General features: G+C 31.9%; 1 protein-coding gene and 1 long non-coding RNA gene across 4 annotated transcripts in view; both read right to left on the bottom strand.

Annotated features, from left to right (window-relative positions):
- Positions 1-8693, bottom strand: part of LOC118187860 (uncharacterized) — a 45414-nt gene extending 36721 nt beyond the window's left edge. The window contains exons 1-2 of one of the 2 annotated variants that reach the window (XR_015044361.1): positions 8532-8693; positions 5571-5666 (exon numbers count right to left, since the gene is read on the bottom strand). This is a non-coding gene — a long non-coding RNA (uncharacterized LOC118187860). The remainder of the gene's footprint in view (positions 1-5570; positions 5667-8531) is intronic. The other variant, XR_004758029.2, reaches the window with a different exon arrangement.
- Positions 8694-21011: 12318 nt separating this feature from the next.
- The window catches only part of LOC118187863 (integrin-linked kinase-associated serine/threonine phosphatase 2C-like), a 39015-nt gene continuing 36114 nt past the window's right edge, over positions 21012-23912 (bottom strand). For both annotated transcript variants that reach the window (XM_085827484.1, XM_035358145.2), the window contains exon 8: positions 21012-23444. In XM_085827484.1, coding sequence (XP_085683610.1) covers positions 23313-23444 — 132 coding nt within the window. In that variant the 3' untranslated portion in view covers positions 21012-23312. The remainder of the gene's footprint in view (positions 23445-23912) is intronic.

Raw genomic sequence — 23912 nt, 5'->3', positions numbered from 1 at the left:
AGTAGTTTGAGTATAGGTGAAATTTTATTAATTTCTTATTACTTGGTGAATAGACTTCCAGTTGACTACTGGATTTAGGATTTAGAAATTAGCAGTAGTACTGCAGCGACGTAATGAAGATTCTGAAGAAGATTAGGTAAGTTAGTATTTTTAATCATTTGAGGATATTATTTTTATGCATTGTTCTAAATGTAAGGAGTAAATAAATTAAAATGGTATTATTTGAAAATTGGGTACTTTTCCGTTTCGCCGGCGCAAATCTCGCCAAGCAGACTTTGTTGGCGACAGCATACAGTATACACATAAAATATGTTAGTTCTAAGAATTTTTTATTTTGAAGGCATAAACATTTTAATATGGTTTAAAATTTTGTAAAAAGCCGATAAATGAAGACAATAAATTTGTAAAAAGACATTAATTTAAGAATTTGCTATGCTTTCATGGTTCAACATCCTGGTTCGCCGGTTCGTGTCACGTAACCCGAAGTGATCTCATCTCACGTAAACTACGCTCCAAAAATCAAATTCTCTCAGTAATTTCATGTGAAATCTTAATTTGGAATACAAGTTGAAATGCGAGTATTTCAATTCGTACGAATAGCTTACTCAGAAATTATGTAAAACCGCAGTGCTTCACTTCGCTAGTGCATTCTCATTAGAATTGGTGAATTGAACCCTTGATTTTGCCTTTTTTATATTTTCGCTTTCGAGTGAGCAGTGTGATTGCATTCTAATTGACTTAATAACCGCGAATGGTCTTAGTGCATAAAATTTAACTATCTTGTAAACATTCTATGTGATTATATGCCAGTATTGAAATAAACAATCAATCTAATAAGAAAAGTGTTTGTAACTTGTTTTGAAAATGAAGCGTAAAAGGTTACCAGCGAAGATATGCCGTTTGGCATCAGTTGTACCATTATTGGCGACTTTATCGTTTGTGCTGGCGAAACGGAAAAGTACCGAAAATTGTTATTAGCAATGATTTAGTTTAAAGTAATTAGGATTGTAATCTAATTTTTATTAATTTAATGTATGTGCTTATTTATATTTTAAGTAGTGTTTTTTAATTTAATTATATTTTAATTTAATGATCGTGATTTTGTGAGTTACATGTTTGTAGTATTTTGGAATATGTTTGAGTAGTATACGTTGAGTATTTTCATGCATTTTCGTGAAATTTTTCTAATTTATGAGAAAAAAGCAGTGTACATGGATATAGTGAGGAGTGTGCGCAATGCCATTTTTGTGCAATTCTGGGATGTTTTTTTAAGTAAAAATAAGTCGACGTGTACATGGTTTAGTGATATTTTAATTAAATGATAGGTATTTTGTGAATTTTATGTTTGTAGGAATTTGGTATACATTTTAGTTGAAATAAACGTGCATGGAAATAATTTAAATATTTGACACTAAGTATTTGTAATGTTTGCAGTATGAATTCGTTGGTGACGTTTATAATATAATAGATAATTTAGAGGTAAAGGTTTTTGGATATTTTATTTATTTTATACGTGGAAATGTTCATATTTGGAAAGGGTATATACTTTTTTGCGATAAGGTAATTTCATATATGTTCTTTTTACCGGGTTTAAAGATTCAGAAAATTGTCATGCATTTTCGTGAAATTTTTCTAATTTATGAGAAAAAAGCAGTGTACATGGATATAGTGAAGAGTGTGCGCAATGCCATTTTTGTGCAATTCTGGGATGTATTTTTAAGTAAAAATAAGTCGACGTTTACATGGTTTATGTGTACGTGTTATTGTGAAAAACGCGCAAGGAGTTTGCGATTGTGCACTTTTTCCCAATTTTGCAGTGAATATTTGTCATGATTAAGCAGTTTTGTTAGATAAAATTTCTAGTATAAGTGTAATTTGGCTAGTAGATTGTTGGAAAAAGTGTTCAGTAAATAAACAGAAAAGAAACACGTCTTGACTTCGTGAAGACAAAATGGCGGCGGGGAAAAAAAATAGAGGGTTGCTGTAGCAGAGTTGGTCGCCAAATTTTCGCCATAAAATCGCCAAGTTACCATAATCCAAAGATCAACCAAATCCTTTTACTTAAAGTCCGTCCTAAAACTTATACAGGTATGGACTAAATTTTTTATTCATTTTACTGCTTATTTAAAATTATATACTTTATAGAAACAAGGATGGGTTTTGCAAAATACTGAAAGGAAAAATTATTTGAAATGAAAATGTGACTGAGATCATATTTGTTTTAAAGATTTTAGATAAAAGTGTATTTTTATTTTTTCTCAGAAACTAATTCATTAACTGCAAAATCATTCCTTGAAGTTATTAAAAACACTCTAATAAATACAACAAAAAAAACCTGGGGGGAGACATTGAAAACTGTAGGAGAAGAAAAACATTTTAATTGCAAAATTTTTCTTCAAAAATTTAAATTAAAAAAATTACTAGCAAAAACTTTTTTTCAGCTTAAAATTATTTTGTCACACAAAACCATTTAATAATATTCATAAAAAGTAGATGAAAATGCTTAAATTTTTTTTAAAAAAATCATTCAAAAGGTATCGAGTTCCTTGTCGCGTTGAAGCCAATATGCACTTGTCTTAACTTTAGATTTAATTTGAGCGATATTTCTGGAATACCTAGCATCAGATAACCTTGTCTGCATTTGTCTATAATTTCCGTATCTTGTACAGTTCTATCTAATATCTAAGACATCTATCTGCGCGATTGTTTCGCTGACAGTCCAGCGAGCAATAACTAAAATTAAGTGAACCGCGCAGTATAGTATGGGAAATCTCCCCATTTGCCCTGCTCCCGAGAGGTAAGGAACATTCAACCAAGTTCTACTTCCAATTCGGCGAGGCAGTTAATGCTTGTCCCATGTGAACGGGACACGTTGGAAGAACCGGTTTTCACTACCGGTCGAATCTGCTCTTGTGAATGAGGCTTAAATGTCCTATTTGTATGAAGAAAATACGGTCAAACATAAAGATCATTCAGATGGCTTTGAATGGGTTTGTCCGACACTATGGAGGATATTTTTTATTCTTATTTTCATGAATTTATGTGGCAACGACAGTATATAGATTCTAGTTCAGATAATTTTACAAAGTTTTTGGATGCTGTTAAGGAATTTTGTGTGCCACAGACCGAAGACAGAGAAATTTCTACTTAAATTGATATTTCCTTTTCATGTAGTGTGTAGATGAGACAATATGTATTTCCTTTTTTATGCTATTTCACTCTTTAATTTAAAATGAAGTTTATTGAGATTATATATTTTTGTTTTAATTATGTTTCATTGCATTATTTTTTGGATGCCATTTTACTGGGGAGGGCGTTGGAAGTAAACAGGAACGGAGCCAAAAAAATTACCACGGTGTACCCTGAAATATATTTTGACCTAGAAACATTTCTTTCAGATCACCATAGTTAATATCAATTCTCAAACGTACAACAATGCTGCAAAAAACAATGAAGGAAGGGGAACTTAATCAATCTACTCATTCCAGCTCCACCTGATGAAGCAGGCAGGCAGGCCATAGAAGGACTACAAAAGCTCACACTTGACTAATTTTAAATGTGGTTTTAGCATTTATACCTAGAATGTTTATTTCATTTTTAACTTCATTTTAACTGCATGTGCCTTTTAATTCTTCAATATTAGAATTACATTTTACTCTTTTTTCCAAACAAGATTTTAGGTACAACTCTAATATACGCCCTAATTTCACCAAATGTGGCGATATGTGTTCTGCGTTGATTTTTGTCGTGATTGCATGTTCTATCGCAAACCTGTTGACGTTGAAAAATCTTTCGCTGGAGCTCGTTGGTTCGCCTCTGTGTCTGAGAAGATGGGAGGGAAAGATAAAATGGTAATTGTTGAATTGAAGTTCGGCAAAAGGAAATATGATTGTGGCTATCCTGTTGAGGGGTAGTGGGTATTTGGAAGTGTGGAAAGAGGGTCTGGGAGATTATTTTTAATGGCAGTGCATGATAGAAGTAGGGATTTGTGATTTTATTTATTTGTGAACCATAGTATAAATTTTCTGGATAGTGTGTCTGGCTGTCATGTAAATACGATAGTGATTACGTGGCGGCATGTTAAAGGCGGTATGAAATTTATATTTCTGCTATTCGAAAACGCATTAATTCATGGTAAGTGCATTTTATTTTATCCTTGTTCTTATTTTGTAGAATGTTATGTTCATTGGTTCTTTATTATGAATTTCTGTCATTATTGTTGTTTTTTTAAATTGTTTGAAATTCATTTTAGTTTATTTTGTTGTTTAGTGTCTAGACTGTACAATTCGTAGGTGCTTTTTAAAGTTGAAACAGAACGCTGTGTACATGGTATTATTTGAAATTTATTGTTGTTATGTTATTTTATTAAAGCGATGATTGCGTAGATCGTAGATTCCTTCCTTGCCTAAATTGTGCAATTCGTAGAATTTTTTTTAAGTTTAAACAGGATGCTGTGTACATGGTATTCTTTGAAATTTATTGTTGTTATGTTAATTTATTAAAGCGAGGTGTGCGTAGTTTGTAGATTCGTTCGTTGCCTACATTGTGCAATTCGTAGATGTTTTTTTAAGTTAAAACATGTCACCGTGTACATGGATTCTTGTCAAATATTTCTGGTTAGAAACTTTACGTTTTTGCTATCTAAATTTTTTGTTTTGGATTTTTAGCTAAATTGTGTGTTCAAAACGTAGTTTTTGCATGTGCGAAAACCACGTTTTTTGAGACATTTTAGGCTAAAAGTTCAAAATGTAGACAAAAAATTTAGATAGTAATATGGCAGCGTAAAGTTTCTCGCCAACAGAGTAGTTCCAGATTTTATAATGCATATTAATAATAAACCCTCACACAAACCTTCATGTTCTGCCTTTCAGCTACATTCTTTATATCTTCCACACTTAACGTACTGGTATCTGAAAAAGTTTCACCTTTCACAGCCTAGTGGCCTCACCAATGGCTGAGTGTTTAAGACTGCTTACTGCTGATAGTTTAAGCCCACACAAATGAGCTGCCTGTATAATTGGCTTTTGTGTTGTAAAATGTAACATTTTTTCATTGTGTAACATGAATGTAGCCAGTTTCCCTTAGAAAGTGCTCTATGAAGGCATCTCTTCCCTTAGGCATATAGCCCTTGTAAGCTTTATCACATTCAAATAATGTAACCTAAAGCAAGCAGTGTACATTTTCAGTATCCTCACACCTCTTTGAAATTTTATATTTTGTTTTGTAAACTTTTAGAAAGCAAAATTATCAGGTGATTTAATTTATTGGTAAGCAAAAACAACTATGCAACTTATTAAGCAATTAAATTACACTTCTGTAGTATTACTTATTAAGTAATTAAACTTATTAAGAAATTTAAAAAAATATCCAATTAAACTTAAGAAATTTTAAAATATATCCAATTAAAAGGAATTTTCTTTTCATAACTTCATAGCAATATGCCACATACTGATAAAATGATGTAATTTTCATTTAAAGCTTAAAGATATTATTTACTTGATAAAAAAAAGTTTGATAAAAAGAAAATTCTCAACTTTTGTAACTCAAAAAATACACAATATTAAACTTACATATATGTCAGCTAAACAATGGATAAGACAAATCATCTTTAATATTGTAAGATATCCACTTCTCTTCCATCATTCATTTTCTTAGATTACGGAATCCTGGAAATTTGATTATGAATTAAAATTTTATTTGTCAAATACAATTCCATGCAATGTTTCATAATGTAAAACCTCTAAAATAAATAACATGAAAATACAAATACATTACATAGGAAAATTCAAATAAGTTTAATATAAAAAGAGCATACTTTAAACAATACTACAAACTAAATATAACCCAAGAAAAATGATATTTTCAAGTATATACAAGTAATGATATATACAGGCTTTCAAGAAAAATTCCAGAGCCTTTGTATTAAACACCAATCCCTTTTTCCAAAAACATTTTTCTAGTACACTACTTATATACCATAACAGTTAAATTATCATTTCATTTTATGAGCTGAATTAAGTTGAACAAAATTAATATTTAGTTTTAACTCAATATCTCTTTAAAGTCATTAAGTTGAATCTGGGGAGGATAAGATTAGATTCAAATACCAAATTACAGTTTGGACATTTGTCTATGCTTTAATCCTAAAAAATACCCATAGAACAAATATGAAAATGATAAGGATATCAGTCTTAAAAAATTTAGTTTTTGCCAATAAATAATAAACACATATTCCTTTTCCTCAGAATTATATGAAATATCTCTAAAGATAACTTAATCTATATGCTTCAACTCCTCTTGCCTTACCACACAAATATCTGATCTCTAATCTATAATTTTATTGAAAAATATTGCAGTTTTATTGCTGAAAACCAACTTGATTGTGGAAACTTAACATAGCATCTTAACGAAGTAACATCTTAGGTAAGGTTAGATATCTCTTGATGCAATCCTTCGCTTCCTCAGATACTCAATGTTAACTTAGGCCAGTGATTCTCAATCGGTGGTATGCAAAAGAAAAGTAGATGATATGCAAAGAAACAAAGTATTTTTAACTATTAAATTCAAAAATTTCATGAAGAAAAACAACAATTGACAGTAATTTCCTGTGATCGAACTGAAATTCTAATTGAAAATTTCAAAAATAACACACTTGTTTATTTTTTCCTGAACTGAAAAAAAAAAAAAAAAAAGAATTTAAAGCATTTCAAATAAATTTACTAAGTTTTTATTGCCTTTTTTGCACAACCTATTTGTGTGAACAAGGATTTTCTTCCATGTTATATTTGAAAAATAAATACAGAACAAAATTAAAAGTGGATCCTAATTTACAGTTAAAACTAAGTGAAATAAGAACAAACATACAGAAATTGATCTCTCTTAAACAGGCCTACATTTCATACTAAATTTTAGAATTAAAGTATTATAACTCAATTTTTGATAATCAAAATGGCAACAAGTTTTTAATCTAATATTTCTATGTGTGCATATTTAATATAAATAGCCAATAGGTTGTGCAAATGGCAAAAATATTGTTTTTAATATTAATATTGAGAAACTGAAAACTAAACATTGTAAAATGTAGTGGTGGTACTACATTTTTCAATTTTTGCTTAGATAGTATGCATTAGTCAAAAGGTTGAGAACTGCTGCCTTAGGCCATTCTTGATTGTCCTAAAAGAGTGTTCATGAAGTTTGCTTGAATTTTCTGGGATAAAGCCATTTTAAAATTATGTTGGAAAAAAAAAGGGGGGATAATAATATACAATTTAGTTAATAAGTTCTGGCAAAAATGTACTACTATTATCATCATGATACTCGCTTGCTCGCGTTTCACAATGCTGTTGATCTAAAGATATAGTTCTATTTTAGTAATTACAATTAAAAATTTGATTTTTTTTTGTTTCTATTATTTGTTTTCTGTTTTAGTTTTAGAAACAACTTTTCGGCTACACTCTTGCAGAATTCACTCAGCTATTCCATACTTGACCTCGGCTCTTTTGTAGAACTGCCTCAGCTACTGGGCTAACTAGACCAAGCTCATAGGAAGGACTCGGCCTTTCTAGTACTACTATCAGCCAATCTACTCTGCTTTGCTCAGCTCAGCTCGAATTTGAACTGCATGACTGCAGCTGGAATTTTGATCTTTAATATACATGGTAGCTGAATATGCAAATTTTACCAATATTTGAGCCTACCTACCCATAAAACTTAATTTTCCATTGCTATATCTCTCATTTGTTTCATTTTAAATAAGGAAAGAAGGTGATCTATGGAAATTTAGGCATCTCATAGAATTAAACAACTGACACCATATATAAAATTGCAATTTCTCCTAACCTCTACTTAAAACTGCATTTCCAAAGAAGTTAATACATATTAATTTATTCAATAAAAACATAAAACAACAAGATAATTAATAAGAAATTACATTTAAGTAATACTTGCAGTAAAGTAGAAAATTTATTATCAGTAGCCAAATTTTCTTAGTAAAATATTTTAAAATATGCTGATTTTTCCACCGAATGAGAAGCTTATCACTTGAAATTATAAAAATCTAAAGAAAAATATACTCTTCCCTATATAAGCTAAATGATGCCTGTTAATGCCAAGGCAGGCACCACACAAGTGCAGCTGCACGGGGAGGCAGAATTTTTAGAACTCAGAACAGGCACTGGGCAGCAGAATTTAGGACACACAAATACTGCATCCGGCGACAGAAAACCAAGCGCCCGCCCTGTACAAAGTGCATTACATGTACGCACACAACATACATAAATACATATAACGAGAATAATGACTGAAATCAACGCAATATTCCACAACTTAGTTTGATACAATTCCGCCATTCACTAGCTTTACATTCTTTAAATAAATAAATATACAAGCAGGAACAGAAATTCTATATATCAGAAAATACTCTCTACAGTGATTATTTCAACAGTCTATAACTAGGAAAGTTATCGACTGTTGAAATAATTCAACAGTTTTATAACTAGACTCTAGTCTTTAACAAGAAAAGAAGCAAGTACCTTGAAATACAACTTCAATTTCAGACAATCCTTCTTTTGCACAAAGTGTATCTAAAAGACTATATCACACTGAAACGTCAGAAAGAAACTCTCCCACAATAATACAGGAAATTACAAGCAATGTCCACATGCAATGTTTACTTTCAAGATAACATGTCTTGTAGTTATAGTTGAAGTGTCACATTTATCTTTCAGGATATTATCTATCATATTGCGAAAAATAATACACAAATAAACGAAGTTAGAGACATACCTCTTTATTCCTCATCTCCAGTTTTCGTTTATAGAAAACATATATCGATATCTATAAATTTTTCTGAGTAAGAGCTACAAGACTACATAATTTTGATACCTCCAAAAGTACATAACTTCAACTCTCGTTTATTAGGCAGCTAAACATGATATTACTAGAAGACCCCGGCTGAATTATTTATTGACAGAAAAGTTAATTATGCTTCTCGATTAACTTTTGTTGTTGTTGTTCTTCGAAAGGGGATTTGCGAAATTAAAAATGGCAGACACTGAGAAATTAGTGGACTATGGATTCGGATATGGCCAGGGCGAAAAAGAGTTTTATCATGAGAAGAAAAAGAGAAAAATGTGATAGATAAAATCTTGAAAATCAGACTTCTCTCCTGTGCACCAGAAGGGAAATTTTTGTAACAAGTTGTTCGAAAGCCCATTCTTAATTTACGGAAAACAATAGTATTTCTGAAAGGTAAAAATGGCGAAAGCACCAAAGCCAACAAGCACAACCCTTTCTCTGATTCTTGTAAGCTATCTAAAATAATCATAATATCTAATAATAATATCTAAAATAGACAGCATAAATCCAAACCTAAAGACTGAATGGGCGCAATCTATTAACTCTCTCATACGCTAAATTACCCATAATATTAAGACAAAATTGATTTTCACTTAAAGGAAGTCACGCAGAGGTGCGCAGTTTTTCACCCAAAATCGCTCCACTTTATGGACAAATTTTAAACGTAGTGCATTTAGTAATCCTTGAAGGCCAATACGCAGTTAATATACATTATAAAAATAAAGTTTACTAAGCACAGGCAGGATCACAGGATATTTCAGAGAAAATGGTAAAGACGCCTGTCCAAGACGGTCACCAGCAAAATTTATTCCTTTATGATTAGCAAAGGTATGCAAATTTTTAAGTTACTTGTTTAGCCCCTTTGTACAAGATTGGCTCCTTTGCTCTTGTTTGCTAAACCTTTCTTCAGCTGCTCTTCCCTCTTTTATTTTAAAAGGTCCTATTATCTCAGATCTATCTCTGCAATTATAAATAAACCTAAAAATAAAAGGATATTAATGATTTTATATGTTCAAGAATTCTTCTAAAACATTACGGTTCGGGTTAATAAGCCTAATTCCCTCAGAAAATCATTCATGTCAATAGAACTTTTGCTTTCAGACTGTAAACACTTGTAGGAAAGAGGTGGCTCTATCCAAAATTCTGCCCAAGTCCACCATTTGAAACTGCTCCATCAGAGAACGACTCTAACTTCGTGACAAAATTGTCTTTGGTTTTATAATAAAACCAGAAATCTGGATTAGTCAACTTTTGAATCTGTTCGACATGATTTTGAATGAAAGACTTCAATCTGCTGCTGGATCATTTGATACAATATAACAAGAGCTTAAAATAAATAAATAAATGTGAACACTTTCCGTTTTCAGTCCTTCGCATAAATTCAGCCTAGTACCGCATAAGTTCCTTTACTTCACTTGAAATTTTTAAGGATTCTAGCATATCATCTGCTCCGGCAACAATATGATCATCGTATCAACTGCTCAAGAAAAAATAAGTTGGTTCCATACCTCCTGTCTTACTCGACCGATCGATGAAATTCAACTTGAGTTTTTCATGTCTTGGAAGAGCAACTAAGGATATGTACTATATTTATATAGCGTTATTCTAACATACGATATATTTTGAAACAAAATCGAACTTTTTCTTAAATGGCTTGACGATTTATGTTTGCATATTTCGATTCTAAGACTCAAAATGATGCCTAAAAACCAAATTTTGTAATATTTAGGGAGAAGACTGAAAAATTTCTAAATATAATTTGGCGCACTTTTTCAACTCCCACCAAGAGTAATTCACTTGGCAAACTTTTCAGTCTATGTTTCTCTTTCTCCTTGCCTTTCATTCTGAATTTTCGGAAATGTGCTTCTTGGAAATATTTTTATTTTATATTATAATTTTGGTACTATTCCGTTTTGAGGACCGTAAAAAAGTGCAGCGAAAATGTATGCGCAAAAGCGCCAAATCTAGCAAACGCGCTGATTTCAAATTACGTAAGTTTAGATAGTTCTATATTTCTTAAGACGCCATTGAAATACTAGTTTAATTTTTAAATCCTTTTTTGATATCCTATGGATTTAACAATTTGGGGCTCATGACGAAAAGTCTGCAATATAATTTTTTTCAAAGAAAAGGCATCATTCATTACAGAAAATTATGTTTGAACAAACGAGATGAAATTATGCTTTAGCGATAACTCGGCAGCGAAATAGCGATGCAGAAATCCATTCAATTATGTTTAGATTTTTTTATATAAATTATAATATAATAATGAAAGCCCGCCCCTGAAATAGTTATTTACTATTATGCTTCCATTCAGTTATGTTTAGCCTTTTTTATATAAATTATAATAATAAAAAAGCATTATATGAAACTAACCTTTCATATAAATTAAAACAATTATCTTCAGATAGTTATTTACTATTATACTTCTTTCTTGCGTTAGGGTTGCCGCAAATATTTTTGGCAGCACTGGCATCAACAATAGTTCGGCGAGTTTTTACGGTCCTCAAAACGGGAATAGTACCATAATTTTTAATGACAGTTGCTATTTTTAGACTTTTCTTTTCAAAGAACTTATTTTAACTATACGAGTTGTGTGGTTTAGTTCTTCAAAAATTTGCATTTAATCATTCACATTATGGACTTTAACCCTTTGACGTGTGGTGGTCGCACCCTGAAACCACCAATTTTCGAATTTTTTTGTCCTCTTCCTTCCGAAATTTTTTAGTGAAAATCAATTGATTACTGATCTTTTACCTCTAAATAACACAAAATGACTACAGAGTCATACACAGTGGCGTAGCGAGGGGGAGGCAAGGGGGTGCATGATGCCCGGGCGCCGCTCATAGAGGTGCGCCAAATGGTCTCCAAACAAGTTTCCAGAAAATTTCAGTTTTGATCGATTTCTGGAAAATATATTTAAAATTAATAACTATTGTAATATAATTAATTATTTATTTTCTTGATTTGTCTGGTAAAATGTGTAATAAAATGTTTGCAGAACATCAACCAAAACGTTCTTCCTGAACACTTTATTTCTCCAAAGCAGATATATTTTTATTTTTTTAAACGAAATGCGCATATATCTCCCACTTTTATTTTAAAACGATAACACGACCTTGTCTCGAATTTCTTAAACATATCCAGTTTCCAAAATCCGGAAATGACACTTTGGGAAAATCCTAACGCTTCCGTTACAATGGATTGCGTTTGACTCTCCTGTAAACAACTGATGGCCTTCTTGGCTACCGATTCAACTAAGTCATCTTGTTGAGACATCGTATATTCACTGCTACGAAGCATTCAACACATGTCAATTGTTTTTAATCTATTATAAAAGGAATACCGCAGGTCGCTACTTACTCCTTATCTAAAACCCATACTTTTCGACGTCACAGAAAAAATTTGCATGTTCCCATCTTTGTAAACGTTATAATCTCTTCCATTTCCTTTTGTTCAAAAAGATTGTCGATTATATGGTTATTTCATACCGAACCCACAATATCCCCTAATTGTTTTCAGCAGTGAATTGTGACTGCATGACGTTACTCCGCAATAGAAAAGAAACGGAACCTAAAACTCCACTACAGATCTATAGAGAAAATATTTTTCCAAACCAAATTTTTAATGTGATAGATAAAATCTTGAAAATCAGACTTCTCTCCTGTGCACCAGAAGGGAAATTTTTGTAACAAGTTGTTCGAAAGCCCATTCTTAATTTACGGAAAACAATAGTATTTCTGAAAGGTAAAAATGGCGAAAGCACCAAAGCCAACAAGCACAACCCTTTCTCTGATTCTTGTAAGCTATCTAAAATAATCATAATATCTAATAATAATATCTAAAATAGACAGCATAAATCCAAACCTAAAGACTGAATGGGCGCAATCTATTAACTCTCTCATACGCTAAATTACCCATAATATTAAGACAAAATTGATTTTCACTTAAAGGAAGTCACGCAGAGGTGCGCAGTTTTTCACCCAAAATCGCTCCACTTTATGGACAAATTTTAAACGTAGTGCATTTAGTAATCCTTGAAGGCCAATACGTAGTTAATATACATTATAAAAATAAAGTTTACTAAGCACAGGCAGGATCACAGGATATTTCAGAGAAAATGGTAAAGACGCCTGTCCAAGACGGTCACCAGCAAAATTTATTCCTTTATGATTAGCAAAGGTATGCAAATTTTTAAGTTACTTGTTTAGCCCCTTTGTACAAGATTGGCTCCTTTGCTCTTGTTTGCTAAACCTTTCTTCAGCTGCTCTTCCCTCTTTTATTTTAAAAGGTCCTATTATCTCAGATCTATCTCTGCAATTATAAATAAACCTAAAAATAAAAGGATATTAATGATTTTATATGTTCAAGAATTCTTCTAAAACATTACAGTTCGGGTTAATAAGCCTAATTCCCTCAGAAAATCATTCATGTCAATAGAACTTTTGCTTTCAGACTGTAAACACTTGTAGGAAAGAGGTGGCTCTATCCAAAATTCTGCCCAAGTCCACCATTTGAAACTGCTCCATCAGAGAACGACTCTAACTTCGTGACAAAATTGTCTTTGGTTTTATAATAAAACCAGAAATCTGGATTAGTCAACTTTTGAATCTGTTCGACATGATTTTGAATGAAAGACTTCAATCTGCTGCTGGATCATTTGATACAATATAACAAGAGCTTAAAATAAATAAATAAATGTGAACACTTTCCGTTTTCAGTCCTTCGCATAAATTCAGCCTAGTACCGCATAAGTTCCTTTACTTCACTTGAAATTTTTAAGGATTCTAGCATATCATCTGCTCCGGCAACAATATGATCATCGTATCAACTGCTCAAGAAAAAATAAGTTGGTTCCATACCTCCTGTCTTACTCGACCGATCGATGAAATTCAACTTGAGTTTTTCATGTCTTGGAAGAGCAACTAAGGATATGTACTATATTTATATAGCGTTATTCTAACATACGATATATTTTGAAACAAAATCGAACTTTTTCTTAAATGGCTTGACGATTTATGTTTGCATATTTCGATTCTAAGACTCAAAATGATGCCTAAAAACCAAATTTTGTAATATTTAGGGAGAAGACTGAAAAATTTCTAAATATAATTTGGCGCACTTTTTCAACTCCCACCAAGAGTAATTCACTTGGCAAACTTTTCAGTCTATGTTTCTCTTTCTCCTTGCCTTTCATTCTGAATTTTCGGAAATGTGCTTCTTGGAAATATTTTTATTTTATATTATAATTTTGGTACTATTCCGTTTTGAGGACCGTAAAAAAGTGCAGCGAAAATGTATGCGCAAAAGCGCCAAATCTAGCAAACGCGCTGATTTCAAATTACGTAAGTTTAGATAGTTCTATATTTCTTAAGACGCCATTGAAATACTAGTTTAATTTTTAAATCCTTTTTTGATATCCTATGGATTTAACAATTTGGGGCTCATGACGAAAAGTCTGCAATATAATTTTTTTCAAAGAAAAGGCATCATTCATTACAGAAAATTATGTTTGAACAAACGAGATGAAATTATGCTTTAGCGATAACTCGGCAGCGAAATAGCGATGCAGAAATCCATTCAATTATGTTTAGATTTTTTTATATAAATTATAATATAATAATGAAAGCCCGCCCCTGAAATAGTTATTTACTATTATGCTTCCATTCAGTTATGTTTAGCCTTTTTTATATAAATTATAATAATAAAAAAGCATTATATGAAACTAACCTTTCATATAAATTAAAACAATTATCTTCAGATAGTTATTTACTATTATACTTCTTTCTTGCGTTAGGGTTGCCGCAAATATTTTTGGCAGCACTGGCATCAACAATAGTTCGGCGAGTTTTTACGGTCCTCAAAACGGGAATAGTACCATAATTTTTAATGACAGTTGCTATTTTTAGACTTTTCTTTTCAAAGAACTTATTTTAACTATACGAGTTGTGTGGTTTAGTTCTTCAAAAATTTGCATTTAATCATTCACATTATGGACTTTAACCCTTTGACGTGTGGTGGTCGCACCCTGAAACCACCAATTTTCGAATTTTTTTGTCCTCTTCCTTCCGAAATTTTTTAGTGAAAATCAATTGATTACTGATCTTTTACCTCTAAATAACACAAAATGACTACAGAGTCATACACAGTGGCGTAGCGAGGGGGAGGCAAGGGGGTGCATGATGCCCGGGCGCCGCTCATAGAGGTGCGCCAAATGGTCTCCAAACAAGTTTCCAGAAAATTTCAGTTTTGATCGATTTCTGGAAAATATATTTAAAATTAATAACTATTGTAATATAATTAATTATTTATTTTCTTGATTTGTCTGGTAAAATGTGTAATAAAATGTTTGCAGAACATCAACCAAAACGTTCTTCCTGAACACTTTATTTCTCCAAAGCAGATATATTTTTATTTTTTTAAACGAAATGCGCATATATCTCCCACTTTTATTTTAAAACGATAACACGACCTTGTCTCGAATTTCTTAAACATATCCAGTTTCCAAAATCCGGAAATGACACTTTGGGAAAATCCTAACGCTTCCGTTACAATGGATTGCGTTTGACTCTCCTGTAAACAACTGATGGCCTTCTTGGCTACCGATTCAACTAAGTCATCTTGTTGAGACATCGTATATTCACTGCTACGAAGCATTCAACACATGTCAATTGTTTTTAATCTATTATAAAAGGAATACCGCAGGTCGCTACTTACTCCTTATCTAAAACCCATACTTTTCGACGTCACAGAAAAAATTTGCATGTTCCCATCTTTGTAAACGTTATAATCTCTTCCATTTCCTTTTGTTCAAAAAGATTGTCGATTATATGGTTATTTCATACCGAACCCACAATATCCCCTAATTGTTTTCAGCAGTGAATTGTGAATGCATGACGTTACTCCGCAATAGAAAAGAAACGGAACCTAAAACTCCACTACAGATCTATAGAGAAAATATTTTTCCAAACCTAAGAGTCGCACTTCAAATACTACTTACTATTTCATTATCAAATGCTAACTATGAACGTTCGTTCATCAAATTAAAATAAATTTTCACATATTTACAATCAACGATGAGACAAGATCCAAGTCATCTAGCATTTTTAAGTGTGGTAAGAGAAAATTTTGAAAGAGTCGACTTTGATGAAGTAAATAATAAATTTGCTTCATCCAAGGTAAGAAAAATGCATACATAGTAATTAATTGTATTCATGTATTATATTATTAATAATAAATATAAGTGCCTGACCAAGTCGAGGTGCACGTGACTGAAGCGAGATGAGGGCAAATTAAAATTTTTAAGTTGGCTGGTGGTGTGTCTGACAATTTTAGATCTTTGGCACTCCAAGCACGAACATGTCCAGTTGGCTATGTCCTTTTGCATGCTAGGCCATACGAAATGTTGCTGTATCAGTTTCCTCGAAGCCTTGATGCCAGGATGTGACAGACGATGTAACTGACTAAAAATGGCATGGCGAAATCCGGAGGGAACATAAGGTCGAAATCTTGAATCCTGAACATGACAATAAAGTGATTTTCCAGGTGACAGCTGCATAGGCTGCAAGTTGAGATTGGTGGAAGATTTTCTTTTCAAGAAGGTTTGTAGTTCTGAATCCCGGGCTTGTTCCTCCGCAAGGGCAGCAAACTTTATTGGCGAAGGAATGGCTAGTTCTTCAACACGAGACAAGGTGTCTGCAACAATATCCTGCGCCCTATGAAGTCTAGGTGTCTCATTTGACGAGGAGAAGTTTTATCCTGTTGAAAAGCATAGGTTGTGATCTGTGAAGATCATGAAAACGCATCCCTCTAGCATATGTCAAAAGTATTTGACAGCTTCATAAATTCCTAATAATTCGCAATCGTAAGTGCTGTATCTGGTTTGTGCTGGTGAGGGTTTTTTAGAAATATATATCTCCATAATTCTTGGATCTTCCTGTTGTAAAACTGCTCCTGTACCTGTTGTTGATGCATCAACGTGTAGAGACTTTAGGTTAATTTTTGGAAGCAGAACATATGAAAAATATGCAACGCCTTCACCGGGAATCGAACTGGGGACCGGCCCAGCGTGCAGAACCACTACACCACGAAGACAGGCTACGAAAGCGGGAGAAATACCTTATATACTCCCCCTTTTAAAGGGCGATTGGGGTTTTAAGGGGACCCAATCGCCAAATCCTGGGTGTGGAGACTCTTCACCCAACACCCCTTTTAGTTCGGGCACCACTGTAGAGACATGAGGATATTTGGAAACAAGAGAGATTGAAAATTAGCAACTGCCTTTGTCAGGAATCGAACCACGGACCTCTGGAGTACTGGCCCAGCGTGCAGAACCACTACGCCATGCTAGGAAAGCAGGAGAAATACCTTATAAACATAGAGTGATAATAGTTTAGATGCGGAAGGATACTGAAAATTTGTTGCCAAAATTAAATCATTTTTGCATTTTGGGAACGCTTCACGAGATTCTGTGGTCCAGGTTATAACACGTTTATCGTTTTTCTTGCTTCCAACCAAAAACGATTTTAGAGGTGTTTGTATGGTTGCTGCATGAGGTCAGAAGCGTCGATAAAAATTGAGCATAGCAAGAAATCTTCTAAAGTCCTTCAATGTAGATGTTTCGGGCATATCGTGGATAGCGGTGACTCTGGAAGGGGTCGAACGCCATCGGTGGAAATTTCATGACCAAGAAAGGATACTCTTGGTTGGCAAAAAACGCATTTGGAAGGATTAAGACTGACACTGTACCTTTGAAAACGTTCAAAAACTGTTCTCAAATGTGATAAGTGTTCTTGCTCTGAAGAGGAGGCGATTAAGACGTCATCAAAATAAGGTACATGAAAGTTGAGGCCAATTAACACCTGATTCATTGACTAACACCTGAAGGGTTGGAACGTTTGAGCAGCACTGCATAAGCCGAAAGTCATGACCGGAAACTCAAATAGTCCAAAAGGCGTAATAACCACAGTTTTAGCTGGGTTAATGGGCACTTGATGATACGCCCGCTCAAGATCAAGGGTTGTAAAAATAGCTTATCACTCTAAAACTTGCATACAGTCTTGAATGTGCAGGACTGTGTAACAATCAGGAATTGTAGCTGCATTTAACCGGTGATAATCACCACTTACCATTTCGTTTCCGAACTAGATGGAGAGGATTGGCCCATGAACTTTTTGAAAGACGGCAAATTTCCTGTTCCATCATGTATTGAAATTCCTCTTTGGTGGAACTGAAAACATTTTTAGCCGATCATTCATACACTTCTTTGGATAAAGTCCTGAATCTTCAATCAAGTAGGCTAAGACATCTTTGGATTCTAAACTTATGATATGATATAACATTCTACAATGTAATTTTAATTTATACAGCCCTTCAGCACCTGGGGATAATTGAAGATTTCGTGCCCTCCTCCTTGCCAAGAACTGAAAATATTTCATTCTAAAATTTCTTAACATCAATTTGGCACCTCCTGGATGCTGTGCCTGGGGACAGGTGTCCTCCTTAGCTATGCATCTGCCCTTCAGTGGAAAAAAAGTTGCCCTCTGCAATGTTATTTCTTGTGTTTTTTCCCTCTAGTATAGGCCTCTTAACTAGAATATTTTAGACTCTACAATTAGTGAAAACTCAACAAAATATGATTTGAACCTTCATATATTTTGCCTTAAACATGCAACTTCTTTGAAGCGGTTTTCCACAAACTGTTATTTTCTTTTAATTTCCTTCTTTCAGAAACATTTGTTTTCAGTATTGACTCACTGAGTTTTTGACAGTTGAATTTCCATAATTTTGTGTTTTTATTAAATTATTTTAAAACTTTAATTCTATATTTCAGAGAAACTACTTTTCATTTTCTAGACATTTTAACTGCAAATTAAGTTTAAAGAAAATTTAACGAAAAATTCGTTATATTTTGAGGGAAAAATGTAACGAATGTAATGTAATTTAGTTAAACATGCTTACCAAATGATAGAGGAATAAAGCATCTCCCAACATTTTTGGTCAACAGAATTCAGCATTTAGTCTGCCACACCTAGTGATCTGCTATTAATATCGGGTGCAAATATTATAACTCTAATAAGTCTAACAATTTTTAAGATCAGTAAATGACATATTAAGGAGGATATTGTTTTAAATTATCGGTAATAATATAAGGGAAAACTAGTTATTTGAAACATTCTTTGCAAAAAAGTTAATATAATATTTATATTTCATACACTTTTATTAAAAGATGAGATATGAAAAAAAATGTGAAAATCTTAAACTTATTATATTGTTTATATTGTTTAAATACTTAGTTTATATTGTTTAAATATTTAGTTTGAAACTATGGGCTGCGATATAAGTATAGCACGCATAAGATTTTCTCTTTTAAGGAAAAAAATGAAGAATCAATCCAAATGCAATTAATAGGCCAAAACTGAAGGAACTCACTTCTAAAAAAATACAAAAATAAAAATAAAAATTCGACTTTGAATCCATATCAGTTTCAAGAAACATGTTATGATATTCACTTTGATCTACCTTCGAATTTCTAGTTACGAAATCATTTCGTCACAAATTTCCTCTGACTGAAGTTTAAGTAATCACAATTTTAGTGCATACTTCACAGTATTGCAATTAAGTAACCAGAATGTATTAAAAAAATAAAAAGGTGTCAGAGTTTATATTGATGCAACTTAATACAAATGTGACAAGTAATTAAAAAAAAAACGACCCGTAGAATCTTTTTCGGCTTGTCTGATTTAACACTGCTCTAAGAGTAGAATGTCCTAATCATCCCACCTCTTCCATGTCAGAAAAGAAACTCTCCCTAAAAAGGGAACTTTAGTTTTTAGGAAGAGAAATTAATCGCACGGAGACAAATTTGGAGAACATGCGGGATGACTAAGTACACATAGTTATTTTCAGAACAGAGTGGCTCTGCAAAGGAGTTATTGATCCGTGGCAAGATGCATTAACGTGTAATAGAACAGTTTCCGACAGAATAACATTGTCAATTTAATTCTCAGCTGTTTAAGTCAGCTACTCAGCCAAGCATTTAAAACTACACTGACGCCTAAGCTTGTAAGATAAACCTTCTCAGCTTTCAAGATAAGTCACTTAATTTAATATGTGTTTAATCTTCCTAAGAAGAATAACACATGGAGATAATTACACCGTCTTTAGAATAAAAGAATGACAAGTGAATAGAATAATAGCAAATGTAACCGAATGCTCATTTGCAATATGGCTTGATAGTTTAAAAACCAACATGTTAACAAAAATCTACTTTTTGAGCTGAGAATATAATAGTAGTCTAAATATTTGCAAATCAAATAGTAAATTAAAGACTAGTAACCTGGCTCCGAATTTAAGCAGTTCTATTAATGGCTGAGCTGACTGCTGAATACTAGTAGCTTGTTTCAGATTCCAACCCAGGCAAACGAACTGGATAGCGAAAGTAAAAATGTACTCCTATAAACGGAAAATAATCTTTCAACTTTTAATTAATATTCTTCACATATTAAAAAAAAGCTTTTTATGTATTATTAATAAATATTTACTAGGCATTATTAATAAAAGTAAGAATAAGGAAAATTATTGCAATGCACTGAAGATTGTAACAAAGTGTGTATACCAGATTTGGCATTATTATCACTTAACAACAAAAATATAAAATTTTAAAGCACATTAATATAAAAATTCCCAAACTAATTCTTTACTCAAATGCTTAGAAATACTTTAGGATGAGGGTAAAAATTTCATAAGCCATGATTAAAAAAATTTATAATAATTACTGTAAATTTTTGATATAAATCAGATAAAAAATGTATGAATTAATTTTGGATTGGACCAAAATTTCGAATTATAAATGAAGAAGTTAAGCAGTCCATATTATTAAATATATGTGAAATTCAAATAACATTATGGAGTTAAAATTGGACTGCTAATGGAAAAAAACTGCTGCTCAGATTTTTCATGGCATTTTGGTGTTTGTATTGAATACGGAAAAAGTCAATACATGAAAAAAATTAACATATCATTTGAGAAAAAAACCTGATTTTGTATCAAAATATGTATTTCAGAACAATGCTACATTTAAATCAAATACATATTGTAAGTCACACTTTTAACACATGAAAAACAAAAGCTGAATTATGTCAATCAGAAGAATATACAGAACTGTCATCCTTTTATTTATTTTAATCAGTGTACATATACAAATCAAGAATTTGAAATGTGTCTGGACACACAGGTCTGCAGTTCTGATAAAATAGTTCTTTGAGTTTTCTTTTAAGAGAGAACATCTTTCATTTTTGTACCCATTTTTTGCTACACGTATCAATAATTACAAATAATCACACAAATTTAGTTCAGAATTTTCTCAATGTACCAGTTAATAATACATAATATTTCAAGTATAACTCACCCCTTTCTTTCAGCATTGAGCAGTAAAAATCATAAATGTAAATCCATATTTTGCTCAAACTGAAAGTGACAGCAAAATTGTTCATTCTACAAGTTGTTAATGTATTTGCCAATTTCTTCCAGGCTCTACAGAATTATTCAAAATGGTTCAGCCATTTACTATAAACAATGGACTGTAACTGTCAAAAATTAACTACACCAAACTAAATATATTTCATCATTTTATTTTGCACATTTGTGTAACAACACTCTGGTGACCCCCCCTCCTCCAACGGTTTAGCAAGAAAAGTACAGTAAAAATTCTTTTCTTTTTTTATAGTTACACAGTAATGACATGGCCATCTCATTTCAAAAGGACCATGTGCTAAAAAACGTTAGGGTGGAAATACGTGCATAAATACAGTAGTATTCATCATCTCCTTCCATAACTGAACCTCCTCTTATTTTTTTATGTGTAAAAAGTATTAAATGTTTTCTGTTATTTATGACAATTCAAGTTATGTACATGAGCAAAATTATATCCATTTAATTACAAAAAATAATATAAAAAAAAATTTATTTTTAAAAAAGGCATTAATCTTTTTAAGTTCCTTAAGCAATTATAGCCTGATGAAGTCTGAAACATAAATAACTTGGACAAATGGCAGCACTCTGAAATCTGACTCTTCACAAGATCACACTGAAAGATAAATTTCAGATCTTATATTTTATGCAATGGAAATACCTGCGAAATCATATGGATGATAAATGTTTTGATAGTGTGGTGGTAAAAAAATTCTAGAGAAGACTCTGCTAAGAGTATTCCTTATACACTAATCCCAATTTCATTTTCAATACAAAAAACAACTATGCAATCTTTTATGAAAGAAAATATAACATTTTCTTCCATAATGTGATTTTAGTAAAAATTACATATACATGCTATTAATTGTTTGTTTGGAGTTAACTTTCTTCATTAAATGAACATAACATTTAAAAACAGCCATTTTTGATTTGAAACTGAAGACTACAATACTGAGACTTTGAAATTAATAGTACATAATTAATTTCAATTAGTTTGATATGAAGCACGAAATGTTTAAAATTAGAATCAGACTATTTTAAACACCTTTTTTTTATTATTTTCATCCGCAAACACTGAAAGCCATGAAATTAAAAAAAAAAACTTATTACAAAAGTTTTTAGCAGCTTTTAAACAAATTCATTAAAAAAAGAAACACTTTGAAATCAAATAACGTGCTTCTATCTCTGAAAACAATTTTAATGAAGCTGAATAAATATTTAAAATATTATTAAGTTAGAACAAAAGTTTCTATTTACAATTTCTAAAAATTCTTTCAAAAACATACTGATGACTTTTGACTTAAATAACATGATTTCTAACTTCATATTAAAGACATGTAGAAAAAAATAAACTAGACTAAATAATTAAAAAAACTTAATCATTCATAAATGAGCATGCATAAAACTACAGATGCTACTGTATTTATAATATATATCCCTTACTCTAGTGTTGCAATGCTTAATATACTAGTTTATCTTACCAAGAAGCCTCATAATTATCAAGAAAACTTAAAGATAAATAAAAAATTGAAAACAATTGTTAAAATACATTTTTAATGTAGTAAGTTATAAGGTTTGATATTAATGTCTTAAAATGTCAAAATTTCTAGAAACTGCTTGAGATCATAATTTTATACATGAAATTTCACAATTTCTAAATGATGAGTTTTTATATACACATACAAAGGAATAGTAATATACATATCACTACATGAAATGATGGTCTGTTGACTAACTACTCAGCCTAGATTTAAAAAAAAAAAAAAAAAAAGAGGAAAGGAAAGAAAGAAAGAAAGGAAGAAGGACAAGACGGCAAGAAAAGAAAGAAAGAAAAGAGGAGAAGATGGCAGCATTGGTTTTTTTACATAGGAAGGAAACTTAAAGTCTTCAAAACTGCATCATAATCATATAAGAGTTATTATCGTTTTGAAAATGAAAGAAGAAACATCTTGTAAAAATTATGCAGAACAAATGTAAAATATATTTTAATGATGCTTTCTAATTGAAAGAATAACTACAGTGACATTATCTCCACTATGTTTGCGTACTGCTTCATTAACAAGTTTATTACATGCTGTTTCATAACAAATTTCTTCTTGGTCTCCATCAGTACATTCCTAAAAAGAAAGCTTAATTAATATGAAAGTTAATACCTTAAGAAGATGCATTAAAAATAGAATAACACCTATGAATCCATCTGAAAATGTTGTAGAATATTTTAAAATGCAATTGATTCCAGTTAATTGTCGCACTTCAGAACCATAATATTTTAGCTCAGGGGTTCCTAAAGTGTGCGCCGTAGTGCCCTGGGGTGCTGTGAAGAGTAAAAAGGGGGGGGGCCTCGAATACCTGTTTACTCTTTTAGGGAATACTTTACATGTTACTTTTTCAGGAATACTGTTTATTTTTTTAGGAATGTTTCAAAGAATCTTTGTTTACACTTTTCAGAAATTTAAAATCGAGTACGCTGTATAAATCACTTTGCTAGCCAAGAGATGTCCAGAAGCCCGCATTCGACCTTCCCGTCGCATCGACAGGAGTTTTTGCGAGCGCTCATTGTCGGTAGCATATAAGCCGACAAAGGC

The sequence above is a fragment of the Stegodyphus dumicola genome, chromosome 12 (genome assembly GCF_044657685.1).
Source record: "Stegodyphus dumicola isolate Sdum_Otavi_A_Nest chromosome 12, ASM4465768v1".
Lineage (NCBI taxonomy): Eukaryota > Metazoa > Arthropoda > Arachnida > Araneae > Eresidae > Stegodyphus > Stegodyphus dumicola.
The sequence above is the reverse complement of the archived record's forward strand: the minus strand, read 5'-3'. Positions and strand labels throughout refer to the sequence as shown.